The sequence below is a fragment of the Chlamydomonas reinhardtii genome, chromosome 7 (genome assembly GCF_000002595.2).
Source record: "Chlamydomonas reinhardtii strain CC-503 cw92 mt+ chromosome 7, whole genome shotgun sequence".
Lineage (NCBI taxonomy): Eukaryota > Viridiplantae > Chlorophyta > Chlorophyceae > Chlamydomonadales > Chlamydomonadaceae > Chlamydomonas > Chlamydomonas reinhardtii.
In genome coordinates, this window is record NC_057010.1 from 2,454,211 (window position 1) to 2,475,742 (window position 21,532).

The 21,532-nt window shown below is 63.8% G+C and overlaps 5 protein-coding genes across 6 annotated transcripts; 4 read left to right on the plus strand and 1 right to left on the minus strand.

Annotated features, from left to right (window-relative positions):
* The first annotated feature begins 53 nt into the window (after positions 1 to 53).
* On the plus strand, positions 54 to 13,145 carry CHLRE_07g329150v5 (uncharacterized protein). 2 transcript variants are annotated; one of them, XM_043064149.1, is made up of 19 exons: positions 54 to 656; positions 844 to 1,234; positions 2,790 to 2,899; positions 3,423 to 3,504; positions 3,781 to 3,903; positions 4,374 to 4,436; positions 4,970 to 5,053; positions 5,352 to 5,573; positions 5,904 to 5,989; positions 6,307 to 6,394; positions 6,663 to 6,734; positions 7,037 to 7,117; positions 7,405 to 7,472; positions 7,722 to 7,782; positions 10,429 to 10,536; positions 10,878 to 11,015; positions 11,405 to 11,457; positions 11,872 to 12,073; positions 12,376 to 13,145. In XM_043064149.1, the coding sequence occupies exons 1-19, from the start codon at positions 568 to 570 to the stop codon at positions 12,577 to 12,579; spliced, it is 2,325 nt and encodes a 774-aa protein (XP_042922717.1). In that variant the 5' UTR covers positions 54 to 567; the 3' UTR covers positions 12,580 to 13,145. The 2 variants fall into 2 exon arrangements, with proteins under 2 accessions (XP_042922717.1, XP_042922718.1); XM_043064150.1 differs by having other exon boundaries at positions 364 to 656.
* A 48-nt stretch (positions 13,146 to 13,193) lies between these two features.
* On the plus strand, positions 13,194 to 14,405 carry CHLRE_07g329200v5 (uncharacterized protein). The gene is made up of 2 exons (XM_043064151.1): positions 13,194 to 13,546; positions 13,732 to 14,405. The coding sequence occupies exons 1-2, from the start codon at positions 13,520 to 13,522 to the stop codon at positions 13,933 to 13,935; spliced, it is 231 nt and encodes a 76-aa protein (XP_042922719.1). The 5' UTR covers positions 13,194 to 13,519; the 3' UTR covers positions 13,936 to 14,405.
* An 88-nt stretch (positions 14,406 to 14,493) lies between these two features.
* On the plus strand, positions 14,494 to 15,695 carry CHLRE_07g329217v5 (uncharacterized protein). The gene is made up of 2 exons (XM_043064152.1): positions 14,494 to 14,902; positions 15,088 to 15,695. Exons 1-2 carry the CDS (start codon positions 14,876 to 14,878, stop codon positions 15,289 to 15,291), a joined length of 231 nt encoding a protein of 76 aa, XP_042922720.1. The 5' UTR covers positions 14,494 to 14,875; the 3' UTR covers positions 15,292 to 15,695.
* A 158-nt stretch (positions 15,696 to 15,853) lies between these two features.
* Positions 15,854 to 17,635, plus strand: CHLRE_07g329233v5 (uncharacterized protein). The gene is made up of 2 exons (XM_043064153.1): positions 15,854 to 16,258; positions 16,444 to 17,635. Exons 1-2 carry the CDS (start codon positions 16,232 to 16,234, stop codon positions 16,645 to 16,647), a joined length of 231 nt encoding a protein of 76 aa, XP_042922721.1. The 5' UTR covers positions 15,854 to 16,231; the 3' UTR covers positions 16,648 to 17,635.
* Positions 17,636 to 17,663: 28 nt separating this feature from the next.
* CHLRE_07g329250v5 (uncharacterized protein) lies at positions 17,664 to 21,493 on the minus strand. Its single transcript, XM_043064154.1, has 2 exons — positions 19,041 to 21,493; positions 17,664 to 18,810 (listed from the first exon to the last, which is right to left on the minus strand). The coding sequence occupies exons 1-2, from the start codon at positions 21,474 to 21,476 to the stop codon at positions 18,205 to 18,207; spliced, it is 3,042 nt and encodes a 1,013-aa protein (XP_042922722.1). The 5' UTR covers positions 21,477 to 21,493; the 3' UTR covers positions 17,664 to 18,204.
* Between the last annotated feature and the right edge of the window lie 39 nt (positions 21,494 to 21,532).

Below are 21,532 nucleotides of genomic sequence, written 5' to 3' on the forward strand. Positions count from 1 at the left end.
AGCTGGCACACCCTGGCACACCCTCCCCTCCCACTGCTCCCCACCGTCCCCACCTGCAGCCACCCGCAGCCAACCGCTCCCATGCAGGGCTCCCAGCGAGCTGCCCTCATTCCCTGGAGTACTGAGATCTGTCAAAGGGCCTCACGGCCCGCTTTGGAAGCATCACAGGCGCTTGCGCGTACAGACTGGTCCCTGCATGGCCTGCACGCCGGGATGGTTCCCCCCCTTTCCCTCAACCTTTGAGCGCAATGACGCCGAGGGTAACCGCTACTGGGGCAAGCCGCTGCAGCCGGCGGTGGCCATGGTGGCTATGATGGCTATGTGATTTCCGGTCTGGGGTTTGCCGATTGTCGCCGCACGGACAGCACGCGAACGTCGCACTGGTGCGAGCAGTTTTGCCTTCAGCCGTTATGATTCTTGGCTAGGTTTCCCTCCTCGAACTCGTCTCGAATCATCAAATATGCTGTTGCCACTTGGCCACTGACACTGACACTGACACTATCACGACCATTCACGACCATTTTAGCGTGTGACATTTTACACAATTGTATGATAGCAGCATAACCAATGGCAAATACTGAGCATGAAAAACCACGGCCCAAGAAGCAGCGGCGCTCCGGCGAGCTGCGAGAGAACGATGCCGCGGCGGCTGAAAGGCAAGCGCCTCTGAGTTTGCCTACGCAATACTTGACATTTAGAAGTGATGCTGTGTTGCTGCAAGGCCGCGGCGCTCGCCGCACAGGATCAGCGAGGGTTGTGTAGCCCCTCCAACGGGCCACCTGGCGCCCGCCCGCCGGTTCCACACCCGGATGCCTTTTGCACAACATGGCGCACCGCGCGCAGGCGAAGGCGCATCGACGCAGAGCGGCGGCAGCTGCCGGCTTGGGCGGCTCGCGACAAGCTGCTGGCGCTGCTCCAGCAGCACCGCACGCTGGTGCTGGTCGGAGAGACTGGCAGCGGCAAGACCACGCAAATCCCGCAGTTCCTGCTCGCTGCAAAGTTCGGCAAGAGCAGTGGCAGCAAGGGCGCGGTTCCGGATGACGGGGCGGACGAGGGCGCGGCTGCAGGGCCGGGTCCCGGCTCAGCGCGCACCGCTGCAACCGCCCCCGCTGCTGGCGGCCACCGGGCGTACGGCGGCGGCCAGTGCATCGCAGTGACCCAGCCCCGCCGGGTTGCGGCTATGACAGTGGCACGGCGTGTGGCGGAGGAGATGGGGACGAAGATTGGGCAGCAGGTGCGTGGCGGCTGGCGGCTGGCGTGGCGGGATAGTACGGCGCCCGTGTGCGTGCGTTGGGCCGTGCGTTAAGGAACGATGGATGCTGCCTCCTGCGTGTGTTAAACACAAAAACAAACGGAACAAAGCCGCTGAACACGCGTGCGCAGTTACGGACCAATACCTACGCCGGTTACCGAGCTCCGCGTTGGGCGATGTTGCCCCAGTTGTCACCTTGAGTATACTTACCCGCATACGTTGCCTGGAACCCCCTACCCGGGCGTTTGGCATTCAGCCTCGTCTCCGAGGTGCACCCGCATGCGCTGCCATGCTCCGCGTCGGCGACGCGCTAATAACGTTTACCGGGCACAACTCCCCCTAAGTCTCGACGACTCCACATCCATTCTCACCTATAAGCGTGGGAAAGGAAAGGCATTGGGCGGCAGCACAGAAGTGTCACGGACATGTGAAATGGCAGTGGCGGAAGAGGGCGGCGTGCAGCAAGCAAGCTATCTAACACGCATCCCAAAGCCCGCCCACTAACTATGCCCGTGAAAGGGAACGAGTCTGGGGCCGTGCGGCTGCAAATAGCGCCCGACTGCATGGGGCGGATGGCGGGCGGCGGTTGCAGAGACACTGGGCCTGGCTGACGCGGCTGGCAGAGAAGGGCGTGTGCCCGTCACCCTCGAACCCGTGCATAACCCGTATCCCGCATGTGTGCGCATGGGTGTGGGGCGCCGTGGGTTGGCGGGAGCTGACCTCCCGCTCCCCACTCCACGGCGTCACCGAGTCTAAGTCGATGCTCGTGGCCGCAGAGGCCACGTCGGTTGGGCAAGACCAGGCGAGGCGGGCAGGGTGGCAAGAGCTGATATTACAGCTAACGCGCAGAGGCGGAGGGACCGGAAACTCACGGGGCTGACCTCACCCGCAAACCCAAGCGACCCCATGGCACCCGAAACCGCAAGCAAACCCGTAGCAACACGGAGCAACCCACCAGCCTAAGGCCCCAACCCACTCAAACCCAGGCACGCACTCAAAACCAGGGCCTCCAACCCACGAGGACCCAGAGAGCCACACCGAAACCTCACGGAAACCCCCGCCCACGGTGCCCCCCCCCCCTACCCACACCCGTGCCCAGCCCGCGTGACTGAGGACACACTAAAACCTCCAACCCGGTGCAGACACCACGGTACCCACGGCTCCCTCCTGCGTGTGTGCGTGCGGCCGTGCTGGGGGGGGGGCAATGGGGGGCTTGGAAGGGGAGGTGTAGCGTGGATCAATCTTGTGGCGGGCGGCCCGCATTCGGTGCGCCGCGCCCCCACACACAAAGCCATGGGTGCGGTGGCAGGCACGATCCGGGCGCTACTCGTTCTGCCTGCCGGCTGACAAGGACATCCCGCCTGCCGCCAGCACCCTCACCTCGCGCGCTGACCCCCACCGCCACCTGCTGCTGCCCCCTCCCTAACGTCGTCTGCAGTCTTCAGTGCATCCCGTACCGCTTTTCCAATCATCCTTGCAACCCCCGGTCCCCTATCCCCTTCTTTGCCCTGGTGCGTGTTTACCCCCTCATCCTCAGGTGGGCTACGCAATCCGTTTTGAGGACGTGACCTCCCCCGCCACCCGCATCAAGTACATGACGGACGGTCTGCTGCTGAGGGAGGCGCTGGTGGACCCGCTGCTGAGCAGGTGGAGGACGGGGTGGGGGAGGCTGGGGGCAGCAGGGGCGGAGTCGGGTTGGGAGGCGGGGAGGGAGGGGCCTCAGGGAGGGGTTGGGGAGGGGTTGGGGAGGGGGGTCAGGAAGGTGACGAGGGACCGGGACTAGTGAAGGGCAGGAAGGCGAGGGGGCGGTGATTGGTGTTTGGGGGGCCTGGGAGTAGGACGGGAGTTCAGGCCTGCGGCCTGCGTGCCCCCAGGCGATGACTCCTGGACCATTAGGACCTACTCCCTTGGGCTTGCGCACATAAAAACCCCCGTTGTCAAAGCATAGGCCACGCTCTCCTCCTCGCTCTCTTGCATTGGGGTCGGGTTACTTCAGCCTCGTATCCACAACCCCCTCCCCCTGGCTGCTGCTCCGCAGCGCTCACATGCCGCTCCGCAGCCCTCCACCCACCTCTCTGCACACGCACACACACGTTGCCTGACACACGCACACGCGCGCGGTGTGTTGGCCCCTTCCCCTCGCGGGCTTCCCAACGCCCGCACTCCGCAGGTACCGGGTGGTCGTCATCGACGAGGCGCACGAGCGCACCGTGCACACGGACGTACTGCTGGGCCTGATCAAGGGGGTGCAGGTGCGGCAGGGGGGTTACACTCATGATTATTCAAGTGGTGTGGCAGGGGAGGCGGGCGGGTTGTTAAGGAAGGGGCTTATGCCGTGCGTGTAGAGCGCCCAAGCAAGCAATGCGCACGTGGTCGGTGCCGTGCGACCCAGCTCACCGCAACAACTCAAACCTAAACCCAGGCCTAACCCCAAACCCAAACCCAAACCTATTCCCAACCCTAATCCCAAACCCAAACCCAAACATGAACCCTACACTCGGCACCCATACACACACACATACACACAGGCCCGGCGCGGCGACGACTTCCGGCTGGTGGTGATGAGCGCCACTCTGGACGCGGCGCGCTTCGTGGACTACTTCCCCGGGGCCGTGGCGGCGCTGGTGCGGGGCAGGCAGTTCCCAGTGCAGGTGGGGGGCGGGGCGGGGCGGGGGGGGCTTACAGGGGAAGGTGGAGAGGGGGTTGTAAATACCAGCCCAAACTGAACCAAAACCAACAAAAACGAGCGGAGCACAGGCATGGTGTGTGTTGCAAGCGATAATACTTTTGGGATGTGGGGGGAGGGGGGTTGCAAAGATGTTTGGAAAAGCGGCACAGGACGCATTGAAGCCTGCAGACGGGAGGGGGGAGGGAAAAGGGGGGAAGGGGGGGTAGCCATCCATGGGATGGTGTGTATCAAATATGAAGTGAAGTGGGGAGGGAATGCTCCGGCAAGGAGCAGGGGGGCGGCCCACCCGTGTCACACGCAACCCTCTGCAGTCCATCACTCACTCCCCCCTATTATCCCCATAACCCCCGCCCCCCATACACGCACTTCATACTTGACTTCCATCTTTGATGCACACCGTTCGCATGAACGGCTACCCCCCTAACCCCCCAGGTGCTGTACACGGCCCGGCCCGAGGACAACTACCTGGACGCCGCCATCAACGCCACACTGCAGGTGGGGGGCAGGGGGTGTAAATACCAGCCCAAACTAAACCAAACCAAGGGCGAGACGGGGGGGGGCAAGGGGGAGGTGGAAAGGGGCGGGGCGTGTTGGAGTGGGCCGGCGGGTGGCGCACCACCCAATGCGCACGCCCACCGCCGGACCACATGTTTCGGGCCCCCACCTCGGGCGGCAGGGCAGTGGCCGTCCGGGTCGCTGCAACTGCCGCGCGTGCTGTGCCCCGCCACTTATAAACGCCTGGTGCATCTGTATGGGAATGGGACAGCCCCCGTCGCTCGACGCAACCTGGCAAACTCGCCATCACGCCGCCCTGGGTTGGGCGACTATTCCTTGGCCATTGCAACCTAACGCGTTGGGCTCGGGCACAAACCCCCTCCACCTGCCCTTTCATTGCCCTGCCCCTCTGTCCCCATGCGTCGTCGTGTCTCTGGTTTCCGTGTTGGGAGTGTTGAACCCAACCCCTCCCTCCCATCCTCCCTCCCTCCCTCCCTCCCTTCCCCCCTCCCTCCGGGTCCTCCCCCCCTCAGGTGCACGGGGAGGAGCCCGAGGGCGACGTGCTGGTGTTCCTGACCGGCCAGGACGAAATCGACTCGGCGGAGCGACTGCTCAAGGTGCGGGGCGGCGGCGGCGGGCAGGCGGGGAGGCGGGCAGGCGCGGAGGCGCGATGGCTTATGTCCGATTGCAACAAGGGTACAAGACCCGCCCAGACGCGGGAGTTCTAGTTACGCATACCTGCCAGTTACCGAGTGATGGCGTGGAGCAGTGGCGTGTGTGGGGCTTGGGGGTGGGGAAGGGTAATGTGCCCCAACCCAACGACTTCAGGTCTCATCGCGGATGGGGTGTCACACAGCACCAACCCGACGAACACACACGAAACACACCAGGCACCACCCCGCGCACCACCCACAGGACCGGCTGAGCTCGCTGCCCGCAGCCGCCAGGATGGCGGGCGTGGTGGGCGCTGCCGCCGAGCTACCGGGGGAGGAGGCAGCGGAGGGCGGCGGCGGCGGCGTGGAAGGCGGCGGCGGCGGCCCCGCCGCCGCGGAGGCTGCCGCGGCGGTGGGCGGGCGACCCCGGGAGCTGCTGGTGTTGCCTATCTACGCCGCACTGCCGCCGGAGCAGCAGATGAAGGTGCGTGTGCGGTGTGCCGAGGGAAGGAGATGCGGGTGCGGGAGGGGGCGGGAGGCGGCGGCAGGCGGCGGCTGTTGCTAATGCACCACAGGAGGAGGAAGTCGCGACGGGAGTAGGGCGGAAGCGGGAGCAGCATGTGGGAGAGGGGGGACGGCGGGATGGCTGTGGCGACGGCGATTGCGGCTCTGTGAATTTTGCGGCTGTCAGGTCCTTGGGATGGACACACACACACACACACACACACACACACACACACACACACACACACACACACACACACACACACACACACACACACACATACACACACACACACGCACCCACGCGCAGGTGTTTGAGCCCGCGCCGCCCGGCACACGCAAAGCCATTCTGGCCACCAATATTGCCGAGACGTCCATCACCATACCCGGCGTCAGGTGCGCACAATGAGGCGTGGCGGCCGGCAGCCACGGAAGCACTCTGCAGGGGCTGTCAAACACCTTACAACTCCTATTGGCCATGCCAGCACCCTGACACGTTACACGCAGACATTTGTCTTATCTCAGTTCCGGGTGGGGGTGTTGACTCAACCGCCTGACCGGCCCTGCAGTAGCTGTGCGCCCGCGTCCCGGCCATAGGTTCTGGTTTGGCAATGATTTCTTTTGGGATTGGAATGCACTACCCTCCCCGGCCATGCACCCACCGCCTGACCCGGCCCCTTTGTGGCCCTGTGTGTGTGACACGCTCGCTCCAGGTACGTGATTGACACGGGCCACGTGAAGGCTCGCGACTACAATGCTAAGCTGGGGCTGGAGAGCCTGGCCGTGGTGCCAGTCAGCCAGGTAGGAGGGGGGTACATTCATGACTAGTTAAAGGGGGGGCGAGGGTTTGGTATGCCCCAGCCCGAGGGGGGGGGCGTGTGTGGTTGTGAGGGCCATGGTGGCGGATGCCTTCCCCCGTGGCGGAACCCCCCCCCCCTCAAGATTGTATACCGTCAACCACTTCCTTAACTAACCATGAATGTAAACCCCCCCCCATACACACACACGCTCTGCAATTGTTGCTCATGCTGTACGCATGCCCTCACTGACACACACACACACCCCGCAGGCCCAGGCTCGGCAGCGGAGTGGTCGCGCGGGTCGCGAGGGGCCGGGCAAGGCCTACCGCCTGTACACGGAGGTGAGGGGGGAGAGTTGCGAAATCAGAGTAATGGCAACAAGGTGCAGGTGGGGGCTTGTAGATTCCAGCCCAAACTATAGCGAACCCAGTGCAATAGAGGGGGAACAAGACTGCGCTGGGCTGCACTGCAAGCTTCTGACTGAGCTTAGGCACAAGCCACCCCCCTCCCTCCTCCCTCCATTCCAACATCACCGCCCTCGAATTGCTTTGCCTGGGGCCCCTCCCCTCAACAACCCTTGCTTCTCCTCCCGAAACCGACGCGCCCCCCACCGCCCCACCGCCCCACCGCTTCCCCCCCTCAGGCCGACTTCTCCCAGCTGGCCGCCACCACGCCACCCGAGATCACCCGCTGCAACCTGGCGTCGGTGGTGCTGCAGCTCAAGGTGTGTGTGGGGGGGGTGGGGAGGTAGCCATGCGCAAAGTATGCAAGTGCTGACGTCCAGAGGCAGAGGGGGCGGGATGGGGAAGATGGGCGGGAGCGAGGGCACTGGTTATAGTTGAAGAGGTCCGTAACCCCGGCACTCTCACAGCCCTTTGCCTGCTCTTGGTGCTTGTCTCCGCCAGCCCTGCAGACCCCCGACCGCCCTACACAACCACCCCTACGCACCACCCAACCCACCCACTCGCCCCCCTAATCATGAATGTAACCCCTCCAACACACACGTGACAGGCCATGGGCATTGACGACGTGTTGGGTTTCGACTTCATGGACCCGCCGCCGCGCACTGCCATCCTGAGGTGGGGCGCGGCACGTGGCTTGAGGCTTGAGGCTATGTGTCTGTGTGGCTGGCGGCTGGCGGTTAACTCTGCAAGCCACTCCCAGTTGTCAGGGAATGGTGCAAACAACCCTCCCCCGCCTTTCATGTTAAGCTCAACCCCTCAACCCCACCCGCACCTATGGTCTACCACTTCTTGATTTATTCATGAGTGTAAGCCCCTCGCACGCACACACACACATGCACACACGCGCCGTCCTCTCCTGCCCAGGTCTTTGGAGCTGCTATTCGCGCTGGGGGCACTGGACAACAGCGGCAAGCTCACAGAGGAGGTGCGGCCGGGGGGGAGAGCAGGGGTTGTCAGCAGGGGCGGAGGGCCGGGGTTCGTCGGCAGGGAGGAGGCAGCAGGGAGTGGTGGCGGCAGCGGGTGCCACACGCGGGTAGGCCGCGGGGGAGGCCGCCTACGGGTTCGGCAGCGGGGGAGCCAGCCTGCGACCGGAGTGCGCACGGGGCCACCTCGCGCCTGTACTTGGCACTCCCGTACCGTAGGCGGTATCTTCCTCAACAAAACATTCATACATGCACGCGCTCGTGTTTCTCGCCCACCTCGGTACGCGCACGCCTGCTGCCGACTTCGCTACAATTCTCTGTACCAATCTCTTGCAACACCCCCCCCCTGTATTACGTTACATGCCTTGTCCACGACCTGCAAAGTAACCCCCAGTACTACTCCCCGCTTGACCCTGACGCCAGCCGGGCCCTGGTGGAGCGCCAGGCACATTACGCCCGCCTTAATGCAGAACTGCACGACAGCATGCCCCGCCACGGCTTGCGATATGACGTTAACGCCCCTGACGCCTACTATGCCGGTACCGTCAAAATGCACAAAACCCCGCCCTCCACCCGCTACCTTGCTTGCTCCCAGGACTGCCCATCCACCCACATCTCCCTCATTGTCACTGCCATTTTGCGCCTGTTCTACTACACATTCCAGCGCGTCTGGCGTAGGGACCTGCCTAACTACCCCATCTGGATGTGTGATCAGTCCGCGGCGGTTATCTCTATGCTCCACCGTTACAATGCCCAACTCTTCCCTGGTGCGCCCGACCCGGCCGCTGCCGGCCCCAGCAACCCTGCGCCCCCCCAACCTACCGCTGCGGCACCTCCCCCTTTTGCATACCCCGCGGCCTACGATTTCACACGCCTCTACACCAACCTGCCCCATGCCCTCATCCTGGACGCCCTGTCTGAGATTGCCCACAAATGCATGCTCTATTCAAACAGCAGCTTTGTTAGTGTCACCGTCAGCCCCCCTAACCCGCGCTCTGAAGACTCCAAAGCTACCGCGTACGCTGCGTTCGGGGTCGGCGCCCAACCCACCCGCGCCCCAGTGCCTTCCAAAACCGGTACTATTACGTACCACTTCTCCCTTGCGCAATTCTGCTGCCTCCTGTCAACCCTCCTGCGTGCCACCCTCATTCGCTTCGGGCCCCACCTTGTGCACCAAATCTGCGGCATCCCCATGGGCATTCCCCCCGCTCCCTTCATCGCTAACTTGTTCTTGGCCTATTACGAGTACGAATTCTTTCGGCAGGTGCCCGCCCGCGCCAGCAATCCCGAACCCCACCAAACCTCCGTACAACGCGCCATCCTGGCAGCTTTCGCTTGGGCCAAACGGTACTTGGATGACCTGTGCGCCCTACGCAACGCCTGGTTGGCCCGTTTGCTCAAAACTGACCAAACCTTTCACGGCCTTCGCGGCATCTACCCCCCACAGCTGGATATCCCCGCGCAAACACACCCCAGCTTGGCCGCTCACGAACTGCCATTCCTTGACGTCCTGCTTGTTTCCTACAGCCGCGACGGGAAAGCGCGCATCACCACACACCTGTATGACAAGCGCTGCCAAGACGCGTTTAAAGGCATCCGGTTGTCTCGTTTTGTCCACGCCTCCTCCAGCGTTAACGAAGCCGCCAAACGCAATATATTTGTGGGTCAGTTCCGTCGCCTCCAACGCGTTATCCTCGATGCCGATACCTTTGTCGTTGAAACTGCCGTCCTTATGTACACCTTGGTGCGCCAAAATTACCCTGCGCGCTTTCTCTGCGACAAACTGCGCGACCAACTCGTGCGATGGCCGCAGCTCTTCATGCTTGAACGCCGTGCCGGCCTCCCCCTCGAACGCCGTATCCTTACCCTGTTCGCCACGCTGTGCCGCCCCCAGCCGCCGCCCCCGCCTCCGCGCGCGTTGCCAGCTGCCACCTAGGTCCCTGTGCCACGCCCCGGGACGTTGCATGCGTTACTCCCGGGGTGGGCACGGCGGCGGGAGCTCCCGGGAGCCCCGTCGTGCCTGCTAGCTAGTCCCTCCCCCTCACCCATGTCCCTACGCATGCACCCTGCACTCCCATGCATGCACCAATTCCGCCCTGGTGCTTAGTCGTCCTGCCCCCGGGGTATTCTTTATTGCTGCCTATATAGCCTTACGATACTTTAGGTCTACTTCTTGCACGGCACTCCATTGCACGTAGCTAGCAGCGCGGGGATGGGTATTGTTCGCGTCATACTTGCGCCGCGCCTGACCGCCCCCTGCCTCTGCCCCACTCTGTACATGCGCGGCGCGGTATCCGGTGCGGCGCCTGCGCTCGCGGCGCGCAGGTGAGTACAAAGCAAGGCGGGTATAGGAAAGTCCAGCGGCGGTCGCGTTGCACTCGCATCCGCATATGCATCCGAGCGCTACTGAGCTATACGTGATCATCTTACTGACGTTACTACAATACGATCAACCTACTTAGAATAGTCTTTAGACAAAATGGGAGAGCAGCAGCAGCAGCCTTCGGCGGGTCTACGCGCTGGAGCTGGCCGCTGGACTTCACGGACATCGGTAACAACGCGTCTACGCTGCAACTGTACCTGCCTACGACTTCACTTCTTAATTAATCATGAATGTAACCCCCCTGTATGCTCCTGGTGTCGGCCAGGTGGGGTTGCGGCTGTCGCGGCTGCCCGTGGACCCCATGTTCGGCCGCGTGCTGCTGGCGGCGGCGGAGCTGGGCTGCGGCGTGGAGGCGCTGGCGGTGGTGGCCATGGTGCGTGCGGCGGGCAATGGGGGGGGGACGTTGCAAAGATGGTTGGGAAAGCCGTACGGGATGGTGGGTTGTAGATATCAGCCCAAACTAAACCGAACCCAATGCAATGAAAGGGGGATAGAGCCGCGAGGTGCATGCCGGTGTGCCCTGGATGTCAACATGTCGCCGGCGTGCTTAGCATGTCGATTATACCTGCTAGCCCACCACCTCACCACCCGCCACAACGCCGCCACGCCACCTCACCACCTCACCACCCGCCACAACGCCACCACGCCACCTCAACACCTCACCACCCGCCACGACGCCACCACGCCCCGCCATCACCCCGCCCCGCCCCGCAGGTGTCTGCGGACAACGTGTTCCACACGCCGCGCCAGAAGGAGGCGGAGTGGCGGGCGGCCCGGCTCAAGTTCCTGAGCCGCGAGGGCGACCACCTCACACTGCTGAACGTGTTCCGAGGCTTCATGGAGCTGCCTAAGGTGGGGGGCGGGGGCGGGGGCGGGGGCGGGGGTGTAAATACCAGCCCAACCGAAACCGAAACCAATGCGACAGAGCATGAGGGCTATGTGCCGGAGCGCAATAGGTCCCCATTGTCGAGGGCGGGGGAGAGCGGGGGGCAGCAGGCGGATGGGGGGCTGAACGGAGTGCGCAGCGGTGCGTGGTGGGGGCGGGCGGGAATGTGCTTTGACACTTGGGAAACGGCGTGCGCTATTGTGTGCTAGAGCGCAAGCAAAAGTGCCCTTTCTGACACCCTGACTGCGCGCCGTTGCCTCCTGTGTGCCCTCCATGCTCCCAGCTTCTTACCTTATCCCCTCTCCTCCCTCCTTGCCCCCACTGCTACTGCCGCCGCCTCTGCCGCCGCCCGCAGGAGTCTCACAAGGCCCGCACTGGCTGGTGCTCCGACAACTTCATCAACATCCGGTGAGGGCCGGGGCGGCTGGCGTCGGGGTGTGCGTGTGTGGGGGGGTTGCAAGGATTGGTACAGAGAAGTGTAGCGAAGTAGACAGCAGGTGTGGTTTTGCGCGTACCGATGACCGACGCCGTCCGGGGTGTGTGTGTGTGTGTGTGGGGGGGGGTGTAAACCGCATTGCGCACTACACGCCTACAGTGTGCGGCTGCGTGTGGCTTATGAGCTGAGGGCGCTTGGTGCCCGCCCCCGTGTCCGGCCTCTTGCTCCTGCCTTCATAATTGCATCCTGGGTGTCGGCTGATACTCACTTGCACACGAAGGAAGTCCATGTCCCCATACACACGCATCAGCATACACCCACACGTGCCGTACGCACACCCACATGAACACGCACACCTCCCACCCGCCACCCCACCCCACCCGCAGCGCCTTGCGCAAGGCCGAGGACATCTACACGCAGCTGGTGCGCTTCATGGGCCACCCCTGCCCGCCCGGCCTGGGCCTGCCGCTGGCTACCTGCGGCGACGAGACCACGCCGCTGCGCCGCGCGCTCACCGCGGGGCTGTTCCCGCACGCGGCGCGGCTGCAGCCGGACGGCTCCTACCGGGTCATTGCCACCGGCCGCCAGGTAGGGCGGAGGGGAGGGTGTGGAGGGTGTGGAGGGTGGAATGCGTGGAGGGTGTGGAGGGTGCGTAAGTTATAGGTAGAGTTATGAGGGTATGGGTGGTAGTTACCGGTATGGGTTGCGGGGAGCGCGGCGTGGGCCTGAGGGCTGCGCCTGAGCGGGAACTACTGCAGCGTGCCACTCCGTTGTCAAAGCATAGCATGTGACGCTGTACTCCTCGCTTATTTGCATTGGGTTTGGGCTCATTTCGGTTTCGGGTTGGGTTCGGCGGGCAAACTCCCCCTCCCCCCTCCCCCCACACCCAGGTGTTCCTGCACCCCAGCTCTGTGCTGCTGGAGCGCAAGCCCGACTGCCTGGTGTTCAACGAGCTGATGCACACCACCCGCACCTACGCCCGAGACGCCACAGCCATAGAGGCGCGCTGGCTGCCCGAGCTGGCGCCCGCCTTCTTCGCAGCCAAGGCCAGCGCCGCCACCGCGGGGGTCAGCGCGGCCGGGGCGGCGCGGTGACGAGGCTGAGGGGGTGAGGGGCTCGCATGGGGTTGGTGGCACCAGGTGCAGCGCATTTGCATGGGCCGTGAGCATAGCCGCGCGCTATGGGGTGAGGGCAGGGAAGGGTCGGAGGAGGAGGGGAGGAGAGGCAGGATGCAGTGCGACGGTCCGCGGCGTTGCGGGCGTCGGCTGGTTGCGTGCGGTGTCGGGCAGTCTGCCGGGTGGACGGTGGCTTCATGCCAGTGTGCGTGGCAGCGTGGCGCGTAGCAAGTGGCGCCTGAATTGTCAGGGCGCAGGCTGTGGCCGTGTACAGTGTGGGCATGCGCGGTGTCGGAATGCGGTCGACCTGCGTGTTCAGCCGTTCAGCGCCCACTGGCTAGCGGCTGGCGGCTAGCGGGGCGTACAACATCTTCGGTCCAGATGTCACATGCGTCGCCAGCTCCATCAGTCCATCGCAGTTTGTTTGCCCCGAGACCCCGAGACCCATCTGCCGAAGGCTCCTGAATGGCGGGATGCCCTCTTGGGCTGCCCCAACACGCGAAAGGCTATGCGTTGTGCTCCCCCAGGAACCTAGGTAAGAATGACATGGACAGGCTGCCAACCGCACTGGTATACATCGTCTACGTTAGGATGACCTAGGCCTACGCGGGTCATAAAAGCCAAAACGTTAGCCAGTCATGGGACATGCAGGCGAGCGGAAGTCATGCACTTCGCATCTCGGCCCGTAAGCCTTGATTGAACGACATTTATGTGGCTTAGTAAAGCTCAACACAATGTGATCCACTTAAGGCAGGCGCTTTAGGCACCATTACTTGGTGCGCGTCGAAAAACACAGCCATCGCCACCTGCTGTGAAGCAACAGATATATGTATACAAATCATACAAATTGGACGAAAGCCTGAAGCGTTCCAGGCTGCAGCTGCGAATCAACACAGTCAACTACATTGCATATGCCCACATGGTCCAGCCTTGGAATTTTTGCTTTGTACAGCTCATACTCTTAGGGATTCTACTGACGGCCTCGGCTTGAGTGATTGGTGCCACTCCGTTGTCAAAGCATAGCATGTGACGCTGTACTCCTCGCTTATTTGCATTGGGTTTGGGCTCATTTCGGTTTCGGGTTGGGTTCGGCGGGCAAACTCCCCCTCCCCCCTCCCCCCACACACCCAGGTGTTCCTGCACCCCAGCTCTGTGCTGCTGGAGCGCAAGCCCGACTGCCTGGTGTTCAACGAGCTGATGCACACCACCCGCACCTACGCCCGAGACGCCACAGCCATAGAGGCGCGCTGGCTGCCCGAGCTGGCGCCCGCCTTCTTCGCAGCCAAGGCCAGCGCCGCCACCGCGGGGGTCAGCGCGGCCGGGGCGGCGCGGTGACGAGGCTGAGGGGGTGAGGGGCTCGCATGGGGTTGGTGGCACCAGGTGCAGCGCACTTGCATGGGCCGTGAGCATAGCCGCGCGCTATGGGGTGAGGGCAGGGAAGGGTCGGAGGAGGAGGGGAGGAGAGGCAGGATGCAGTGCGACGGTCCGCGGCGTTGCGGGCGTCGGCTGGTTGCGTGCGGTGTCGGGCAGTCTGCCGGGTGGACGGTGGCTTCATGCCAGTGTGCGTGGCAGCGTGGCGCGTAGCAAGTGGCGCCTGAATTGTCAGGGCGCAGGCTGTGGCCGTGTACAGTGTGGGCATGCGCGGTGTCGGAATGCGGTCGACCTGCGTGTTCAGCCGTTCAGCGCCCACTGGCTAGCGGCTGGCGGCTAGCGGGGCGTACAACATCTTCGGTCCAGATGTCACATGCGTCGCCAGCTCCATCAGTCCATCGCAGTTTGTTTGCCCCGAGACCCCGAGACCCATCTGCCGAAGGCTCCTGAATGGCGGGATGCCCTCTTGGGCTGCCCCAACACGCGAAAGGCTATGCGTTGTGCTCCCCCAGGAACCTAGGTAAGAATGACATGGACAGGCTGCCAACCGCACTGGTATACATCGTCTACGTTAGGATGACCTAGGCCTACGCGGGTCATAAAAGCCAAAACGTTAGCCAGTCATGGGACATGCAGGCGAGCGGAAGTCATGCACTTCGCATCTCGGCCCGTAAGCCTTGATTGAACGACATTTATGTGGCTTAGTAAAGCTCAACACAATGTGATCCACTTAAGGCAGGCGCTTTAGGCACCATTACTTGGTGCGCGTCGAAAAACACAGCCATCGCCACCTGCTGTGAAGCAACAGATATATGTATACAAATCATACAAATTGGACGAAAGCCTGAAGCGTTCCAGGCTGCAGCTGCGAATCAACACAGTCAACTACATTGCATATGCCCACATGGTCCAGCCTTGGAATTTTTGCTTTGTACAGCTCATACTCTTAGGGATTCTACTGACGGCCTCGGCTTGAGTGATTGGTGCCACTCCGTTGTCAAAGCATAGCATGTGACGCTGTACTCCTCGCTTATTTGCATTGGGTTTGGGCTCATTTCGGTTTCGGGTTGGGTTCGGCGGGCAAACTCCCCCTCCCCCCTCCCCCCACACACCCAGGTGTTCCTGCACCCCAGCTCTGTGCTGCTGGAGCGCAAGCCCGACTGCCTGGTGTTCAACGAGCTGATGCACACCACCCGCACCTACGCCCGAGACGCCACAGCCATAGAGGCGCGCTGGCTGCCCGAGCTGGCGCCCGCCTTCTTCGCAGCCAAGGCCAGCGCCGCCACCGCGGGGGTCAGCGCGGCCGGGGCGGCGCGGTGACGAGGCTGAGGGGGTGAGGGGCTCGCATGGGGTTGGTGGCACCAGGTGCAGCGCACTTGCATGGGCCGTGAGCATAGCCGCGCGCTATGGGGTGAGGGCAGGGAAGGGTCGGAGGAGGAGGGGAGGAGAGGCAGGATGCAGTGCGACGGTCCGCGGCGTTGCGGGCGTCGGCTGGTTGCGTGCGGTGTCGGGCAGTCTGCCGGGTGGACGGTGGCTTCATGCCAGTGTGCGTGGCAGCGTGGCGCGTAGCAAGTGGCGCCTGAATTGTCAGGGCGCAGGCTGTGGCCGTGTACAGTGTGGGCATGCGCGGTGTCGGAATGCGGTCGACCTGCGTGTTCAGCCGTTCAGCGCCCACTGGCTAGCGGCTGGCGGCTAGCGGGGCGTACAACATCTTCGGTCCAGATGTCACATGCGTCGCCAGCTCCATCAGTCCATCGCAGTTTGTTTGCCCCGAGACCCCGAGACCCATCTGCCGAAGGCTCCTGAATGGCGGGATGCCCTCTTGGGCTGCCCCAACACGCGAAAGGCTATGCGTTGTGCTCCCCCAGGAACCTAGGTAAGAATGACATGGACAGGCTGCCAACCGCACTGGTATACATCGTCTACGTTAGGATGACCTAGGCCTACGCGGGTCATAAAAGCCAAAACGTTAGCCAGTCATGGGACATGCAGGCGAGCGGAAGTCATGCACTTCGCATCTCGGCCCGTAAGCCTTGATTGAACGACATTCATGTGGCTTAGTAAAGCTCAACACAATGTGATCCACTTAAGGCAGGCGCTTTAGGCACCATTACTTGGTGCGCGTCGAAAAACACAGCCATCGCCACCTGCTGTGAAGCAACAGATATATGTATACAAATCATACAAATTGGACGAAAGCCTGAAGCGTTCCAGGCTGCAGCTGCGAATCAACACAGTCAACTACATTGCATATGCCCACATGGTCCAGCCTTGGAATTTTTGCTTTGTACAGCTCATACTCTTAGGGATTCTACTGACGGCCTCGGCTTGAGTGATTGGTGCCACTCCGTTGTCAAAGCATAGCATGTGACGCTGTACTCCTCGCTTATTTGCATTGGGTTTGGGCTCATTTCGGTTTCGGGTTGGGTTCGGCGGGCAAACTCCCCCTCCCCCCTCCCCCCACACACCCAGGTGTTCCTGCACCCCAGCTCTGTGCTGCTGGAGCGCAAGCCCGACTGCCTGGTGTTCAACGAGCTGATGCACACCACCCGCACCTACGCCCGAGACGCCACAGCCATAGAGGCGCGCTGGCTGCCCGAGCTGGCGCCCGCCTTCTTCGCAGCCAAGGCCAGCGCCGCCACCGCGGGGGTCAGCGCGGCCGGGGCGGCGCGGTGACGAGGCTGAGGGGGTGAGGGGCTCGCATGGGGTTGGTGGCACCAGGTGCAGCGCACTTGCATGGGCCGTGAGCATAGCCGCGCGCTATGGGGTGAGGGCAGGGAAGGGTCGGAGGAGGAGGGGAGGAGAGGCAGGATGCAGTGCGACGGTCCGCGGCGTTGCGGGCGTCGGCTGGTTGCGTGCGGTGTCGGGCAGTCTGCCGGGTGGACGGTGGCTTCATGCCAGTGTGCGTGGCAGCGTGGCGCGTAGCAAGTGGCGCCTGAATTGTCAGGGCGCAGGCTGTGGCCGTGTACAGTGTGGGCATGCGCGGTGTCGGAATGCGGTCGACCTGCGTGTTCAGCCGTTCAGCGCCCACTGGCTAGCGGCTGGCGGCTAGCGGGGCGTACAACATCTTCGGTCCAGATGTCACATGCGTCGCCAGCTCCATCAGTCCATCGCAGTTTGTTTGCCCCGAGACCCCGAGACCCATCTGCCGAAGGCTCCTGAATGGCGGGATGCCCTCTTGGGCTGCCCCAACACGCGAAAGGCTATGCGTTGTGCTCCCCCAGGAACCTAGGTAAGAATGACATGGACAGGCTGCCAACCGCACTGGTATACATCGTCTACGTTAGGATGACCTAGGCCTACGCGGGTCATAAAAGCCAAAACGTTAGCCAGTCATGGGACATGCAGGCGAGCGGAAGTCATGCACTTCGCATCTCGGCCCGTAAGCCTTGATTGAACGACATTTATGTGGCTTAGTAAAGCTCAACACAATGTGATCCACTTAAGGCAGGCGCTTTAGGCACCATTACTTGGTGCGCGTTGAAAAACACAGCCATCGCCACCTGCTGTGAAGCAACAGATATATGTATACAAATCATACAAATTGGACGAAAGCCTGAAGCGTTCCAGGCTGCAGCTGCGAATCAACACAGTCAACTACATTGCATATGCCCACATGGTCCAGCCTTGGAATTTTTGCTTTGTACAAAATAGCTCATACTCTTAGGGATTTTACTGACGGCCTCGGCTTGAGTGATTGGTACTTACAATGTTGCACTGAATGTTGCAGCTACCAGCAGGCCTGGTACGGGTGGACAACAAGGAAATAAGGTCTATCACTGTTTAATGATATTGCATATGCATTGCCACGCACCGCTCGCGCAGAAAGAGGGAAGTATTGCACACCGAGAGAGCCGGATCAACGCGAGCATGTAACGATGTTTCACGATGCTGAAACAATAGGTGTCCCGCCAGTTTATCAAGAACTGCTCCGCGGGGAACCACTGAACCCCAAAACTGAAACATCACCACAAGCCGTTTGACTAAACTTTCGCGTACTGCTTGGAAAGGGCCAGACCTGGGACTAATGCATTGTCGTACCTCTCATAAAGTCGTTCTTGATGTCAGTGGTGCCTCGCAGTCAAAGCCCAATTTGGCAGATTGTGACATCGGCAATGCCCGCACAGCTGGTCGCAAGAGCTGACAATGTTGCCGATTGAATGACCATGAAGCAATTTGGAGTTTTGTCCTCGCGGCTGGTGCGCTTTTACATCGACGCCTCGCCCGAACGTCTCAGTACCGCTCCAGCAGCCCCAGCCACGGCGTGTCATCCAGCGCCTCCCACGCCTCCTCGCCGCTTGCTTCCTCCTCCTCCGTCAGCAGCGCCCACCGCAGCAGTGCCGCCAGCCGGGCCGCGGGCGAGCCCGGCGCCGGCGTGGGCGTCAGGACCGTGCCGTCCTCGCGCTCCCACACCAACCTCCCTGCAGGGCCCTCCACACCACCTGCCACGCCCCCCCAACATGCCTCCACCTGCTCCACCTGCTGCGAGGCTCGCAGTGCCCCAGAACCGGCGGCATCATCCCTACCACTTCCGCTGCCACTTCCAAGCAGCCCCACGCCTATGAACACCAGCCCGGTCTCGCGGTCGCCCCATACCGGGTGCCAGCGCGCCTTGCCGCCACCGCCACGGCATGTTGCACCGCCAGCAGCGCCGTCTGCCACCATACCGGCATTCGCGACATCGCCATTTGCAACCCTCCCATCACTACCACCATCGGCACTACCACCATCAGCACTTACGCCTACGGGCCAGTGCTCCCGGTCCACCATGCTGCACAGCCACCTGCCCGCCGCCGCCAGCTCCACCTCGCCGCCCGCCAGCGACAGCTCCCACATGGCCTGCGGTGACCACAGCAGTGGCGGGGAAAAGAAGCCGCTGCAGCAGTCAGGAGCACGACCACAACACATGTGCTTGTGAGCATCCGATCTTGCATCCTACCTATAACCGTATACTGCGATCACGGCAGTCATGGATGCACGGCCCTTCCGCAATCTCTGCAGTCCTGCGCCGTGCTGTGCTGGGCATTGCGGTGTGCCCCGCCCAGCGCACCTCGCCACCCGCTACCCACCTGCGGCATGCTGGCGATCCAGAACACGCCCTTCGACCTCAGCAGTGCCGGAGGAGCGTACGGCAGGCCGGCGCTAAGGGCGCCATTCACCGGCAGTAACTGCGGCCGCCCCGACACGCCTCCACCAACCCCGCTCGGTATCCGCCTGTCCGCCTCCGCCCCCGCTTCCGCCGTGGCCTCCGCGCCCCAGCCTGGCCCGGCAGCCGGCTCCGACAGCGCTGTGAGCAGCGCCCACAGCCGGGCGGGGTGGAAGGGCCGGCGGCTGGAAAACACCACCGTGCCGATGCCGTACTCCTCTTCCTCGTGCGCCCGCCCAGCCTCCTCCCCCTGCTGGCCCTCTGCCTCCGTCAGCTGCGGCGCAGAGGCCCCGCCACCGCCAGCACCACCAGCACCGCCGTTCGCGCCCACAACAGGAGTCACTGCAGTCCCGCTGGGCCATGCTGCAGCCCGCTGGCGGCGACCCACGGTTTCCTGCCTTGCACCCGCCGCCCCAACCTCCACCCCCGCCCCAGTCCCCTCGGCGGCCTCTACCTCCGCTGACGCCAGTACGTCCTTCAGGGGCACGCGGCACCGCACGCACGGCAGCACCTGCGCGGTCGGGTTGAGCGCCCGCACCGCCGACGCAACCCGCCGCAGCTCCGCCCGCGCCGCCGCCTCAGCCCGTGCCGCCGCCTGGCCTACCTTTGCCTGCGACCCCGCCCCTTCCTCCTGGCTCCTCCCAACTGCACCAGCTGCCTCCGCCTCCGCCTCCGCCGCCTCCGCCTCCGCCATGGCTGTGTCCATCAGGCGGTCGCACTTGTTCAGCAGCACCACGTCCGCAGTCTCCACCTGCTGCGCCAGCAGCGTCGCCAGCGGCTGCCGCGCCGGCGGCCCCTGCTGCGCGCCGGGGCCGTCACGGAGGCCGCCGCAGCGCGACGCCGGCTGCGGCATCCAGGCACGTCCTCCCACGGACGCCGCTCCCGACCCGTCAGATTGACTGGCTGTGTGCGGCTGCGGTGGCGGTGGCGATGCCGCCGTGAGCAGGCGCAGGAAGCTGCTGGCGTCTACCACCGTCACCATCCGCAGCACCAGCTCCACCCCGCCCTGGTCCCCCGCCGCGGCCAGCTCGGGCCCCAGCGCCGCCAGCGCCTCCGCCAGCGCCGCCGGCTCGCCCACGCCCGTGCACTCCACCACCAGCTGGTCAACCAGCGGGGACCAGCCCGCTGCCACTGCCGCTGCCGCTGCCGTTGCAGCGGGGGCGGGGGCGGGGGCGGCGGACGCCTGTGGGTGGGTGTTGCCGCCGGTGTTACTCGCATCTGCCGTCACTGCTGGCGCTGCCGCTGGCGCAGGCGGCGCAGGCGGTGCAGGTGGTGCAGGTGGCGCCGGCGGTGCAGGCAGTGTTGGCGGCGCCGGCGGGGGTTTGGGCGGCAGCACCAGGCGGCGGATCTGGTCCTGTAGCTCGCCGCGCAGGTTGCAGCACACGCAGCCGTTGGACAGCGACACCACCTCGCCCGCGCCGCCGGGAACACCCGGCGCCCGCGGCCCCGGCCCCGGCCCCGGCCCCGGCCCCGGCCCCGGCCCCGGCCCCGGCCCCGGCCCCGGCCCCGGCCCCGGCCCCGGCCCTGTCAGCGCAGCCGCCTCCCCCGCCGCCTGCACCACGCCCGGGTCACGCCTCTCCTCAGCACACATTGCAGCCATCCCTGCCGACCCTGACGCCGGCCCAGGCGCGGGCGCCGGCCCTGACGCCGGCCCAGGCGCGGGCGCGGGCGCCCGCAGCAGCTCGGCGTCCACGTTGAGCGCCGCGAGGTCATTGACCAGCAGCCCCACCCGCGCCGCGCCGCCCTCGCCCAGCTCCGCCAGCACGTGCTGTACCAGCGTGGTCTTGCCGGCACCCAGGAAGCCGCACAACGCCGTCACGGGCAGCACACGGCGGCGGCTGGCCGGCGGCGGGAAGCGCTGCTGCTGCTGAGGGTTGCTGTGGTTGGCGTCACCGTTGTGGTGCGGCTGTGGCAACCTGGCTCGCTTTTGAGAGGCCCCTGCGCCGTCCCCTGCGGAAACATTGTCGGTAAGAGACTGCAGCGCCGCCTGCAGCTCGACAAGCTGGTCGGGGGACTGGCAGGCGCGCAGGCCGCGGTGCAACGCATCCGTGGCTGCGTCGGTCCGCTGCTGGGAAGCCAGCGCCAGGCAAAGGCGCAGATAGGGGCGGTGCCACGACGGGTCCAGCTCTATGGCCGTCTCAGCCTCACTCGCTGAAGCCGTGTAATCGCCCAGCTCCATCAGCGCTGCCGCCGCGTTGCTGTGAAGGCGCGACAGCTCGCCACGGACAGAGTCGCGGGCAGCCGCCCCTGTTGCGCTGGATAAGAGCTGGATCGCCTTTTGCGTGTGGCGCAGTGACGCTGCAAAGTCGCCATCCTGGAAAGCTTCGGCTGCACTTTCTTTAAGGCTGGGGACATCCATGCTCTCCGCGCAGTCGTTGCAATGGTTGAGTGATACTTTTAATTCTGTGTGATACC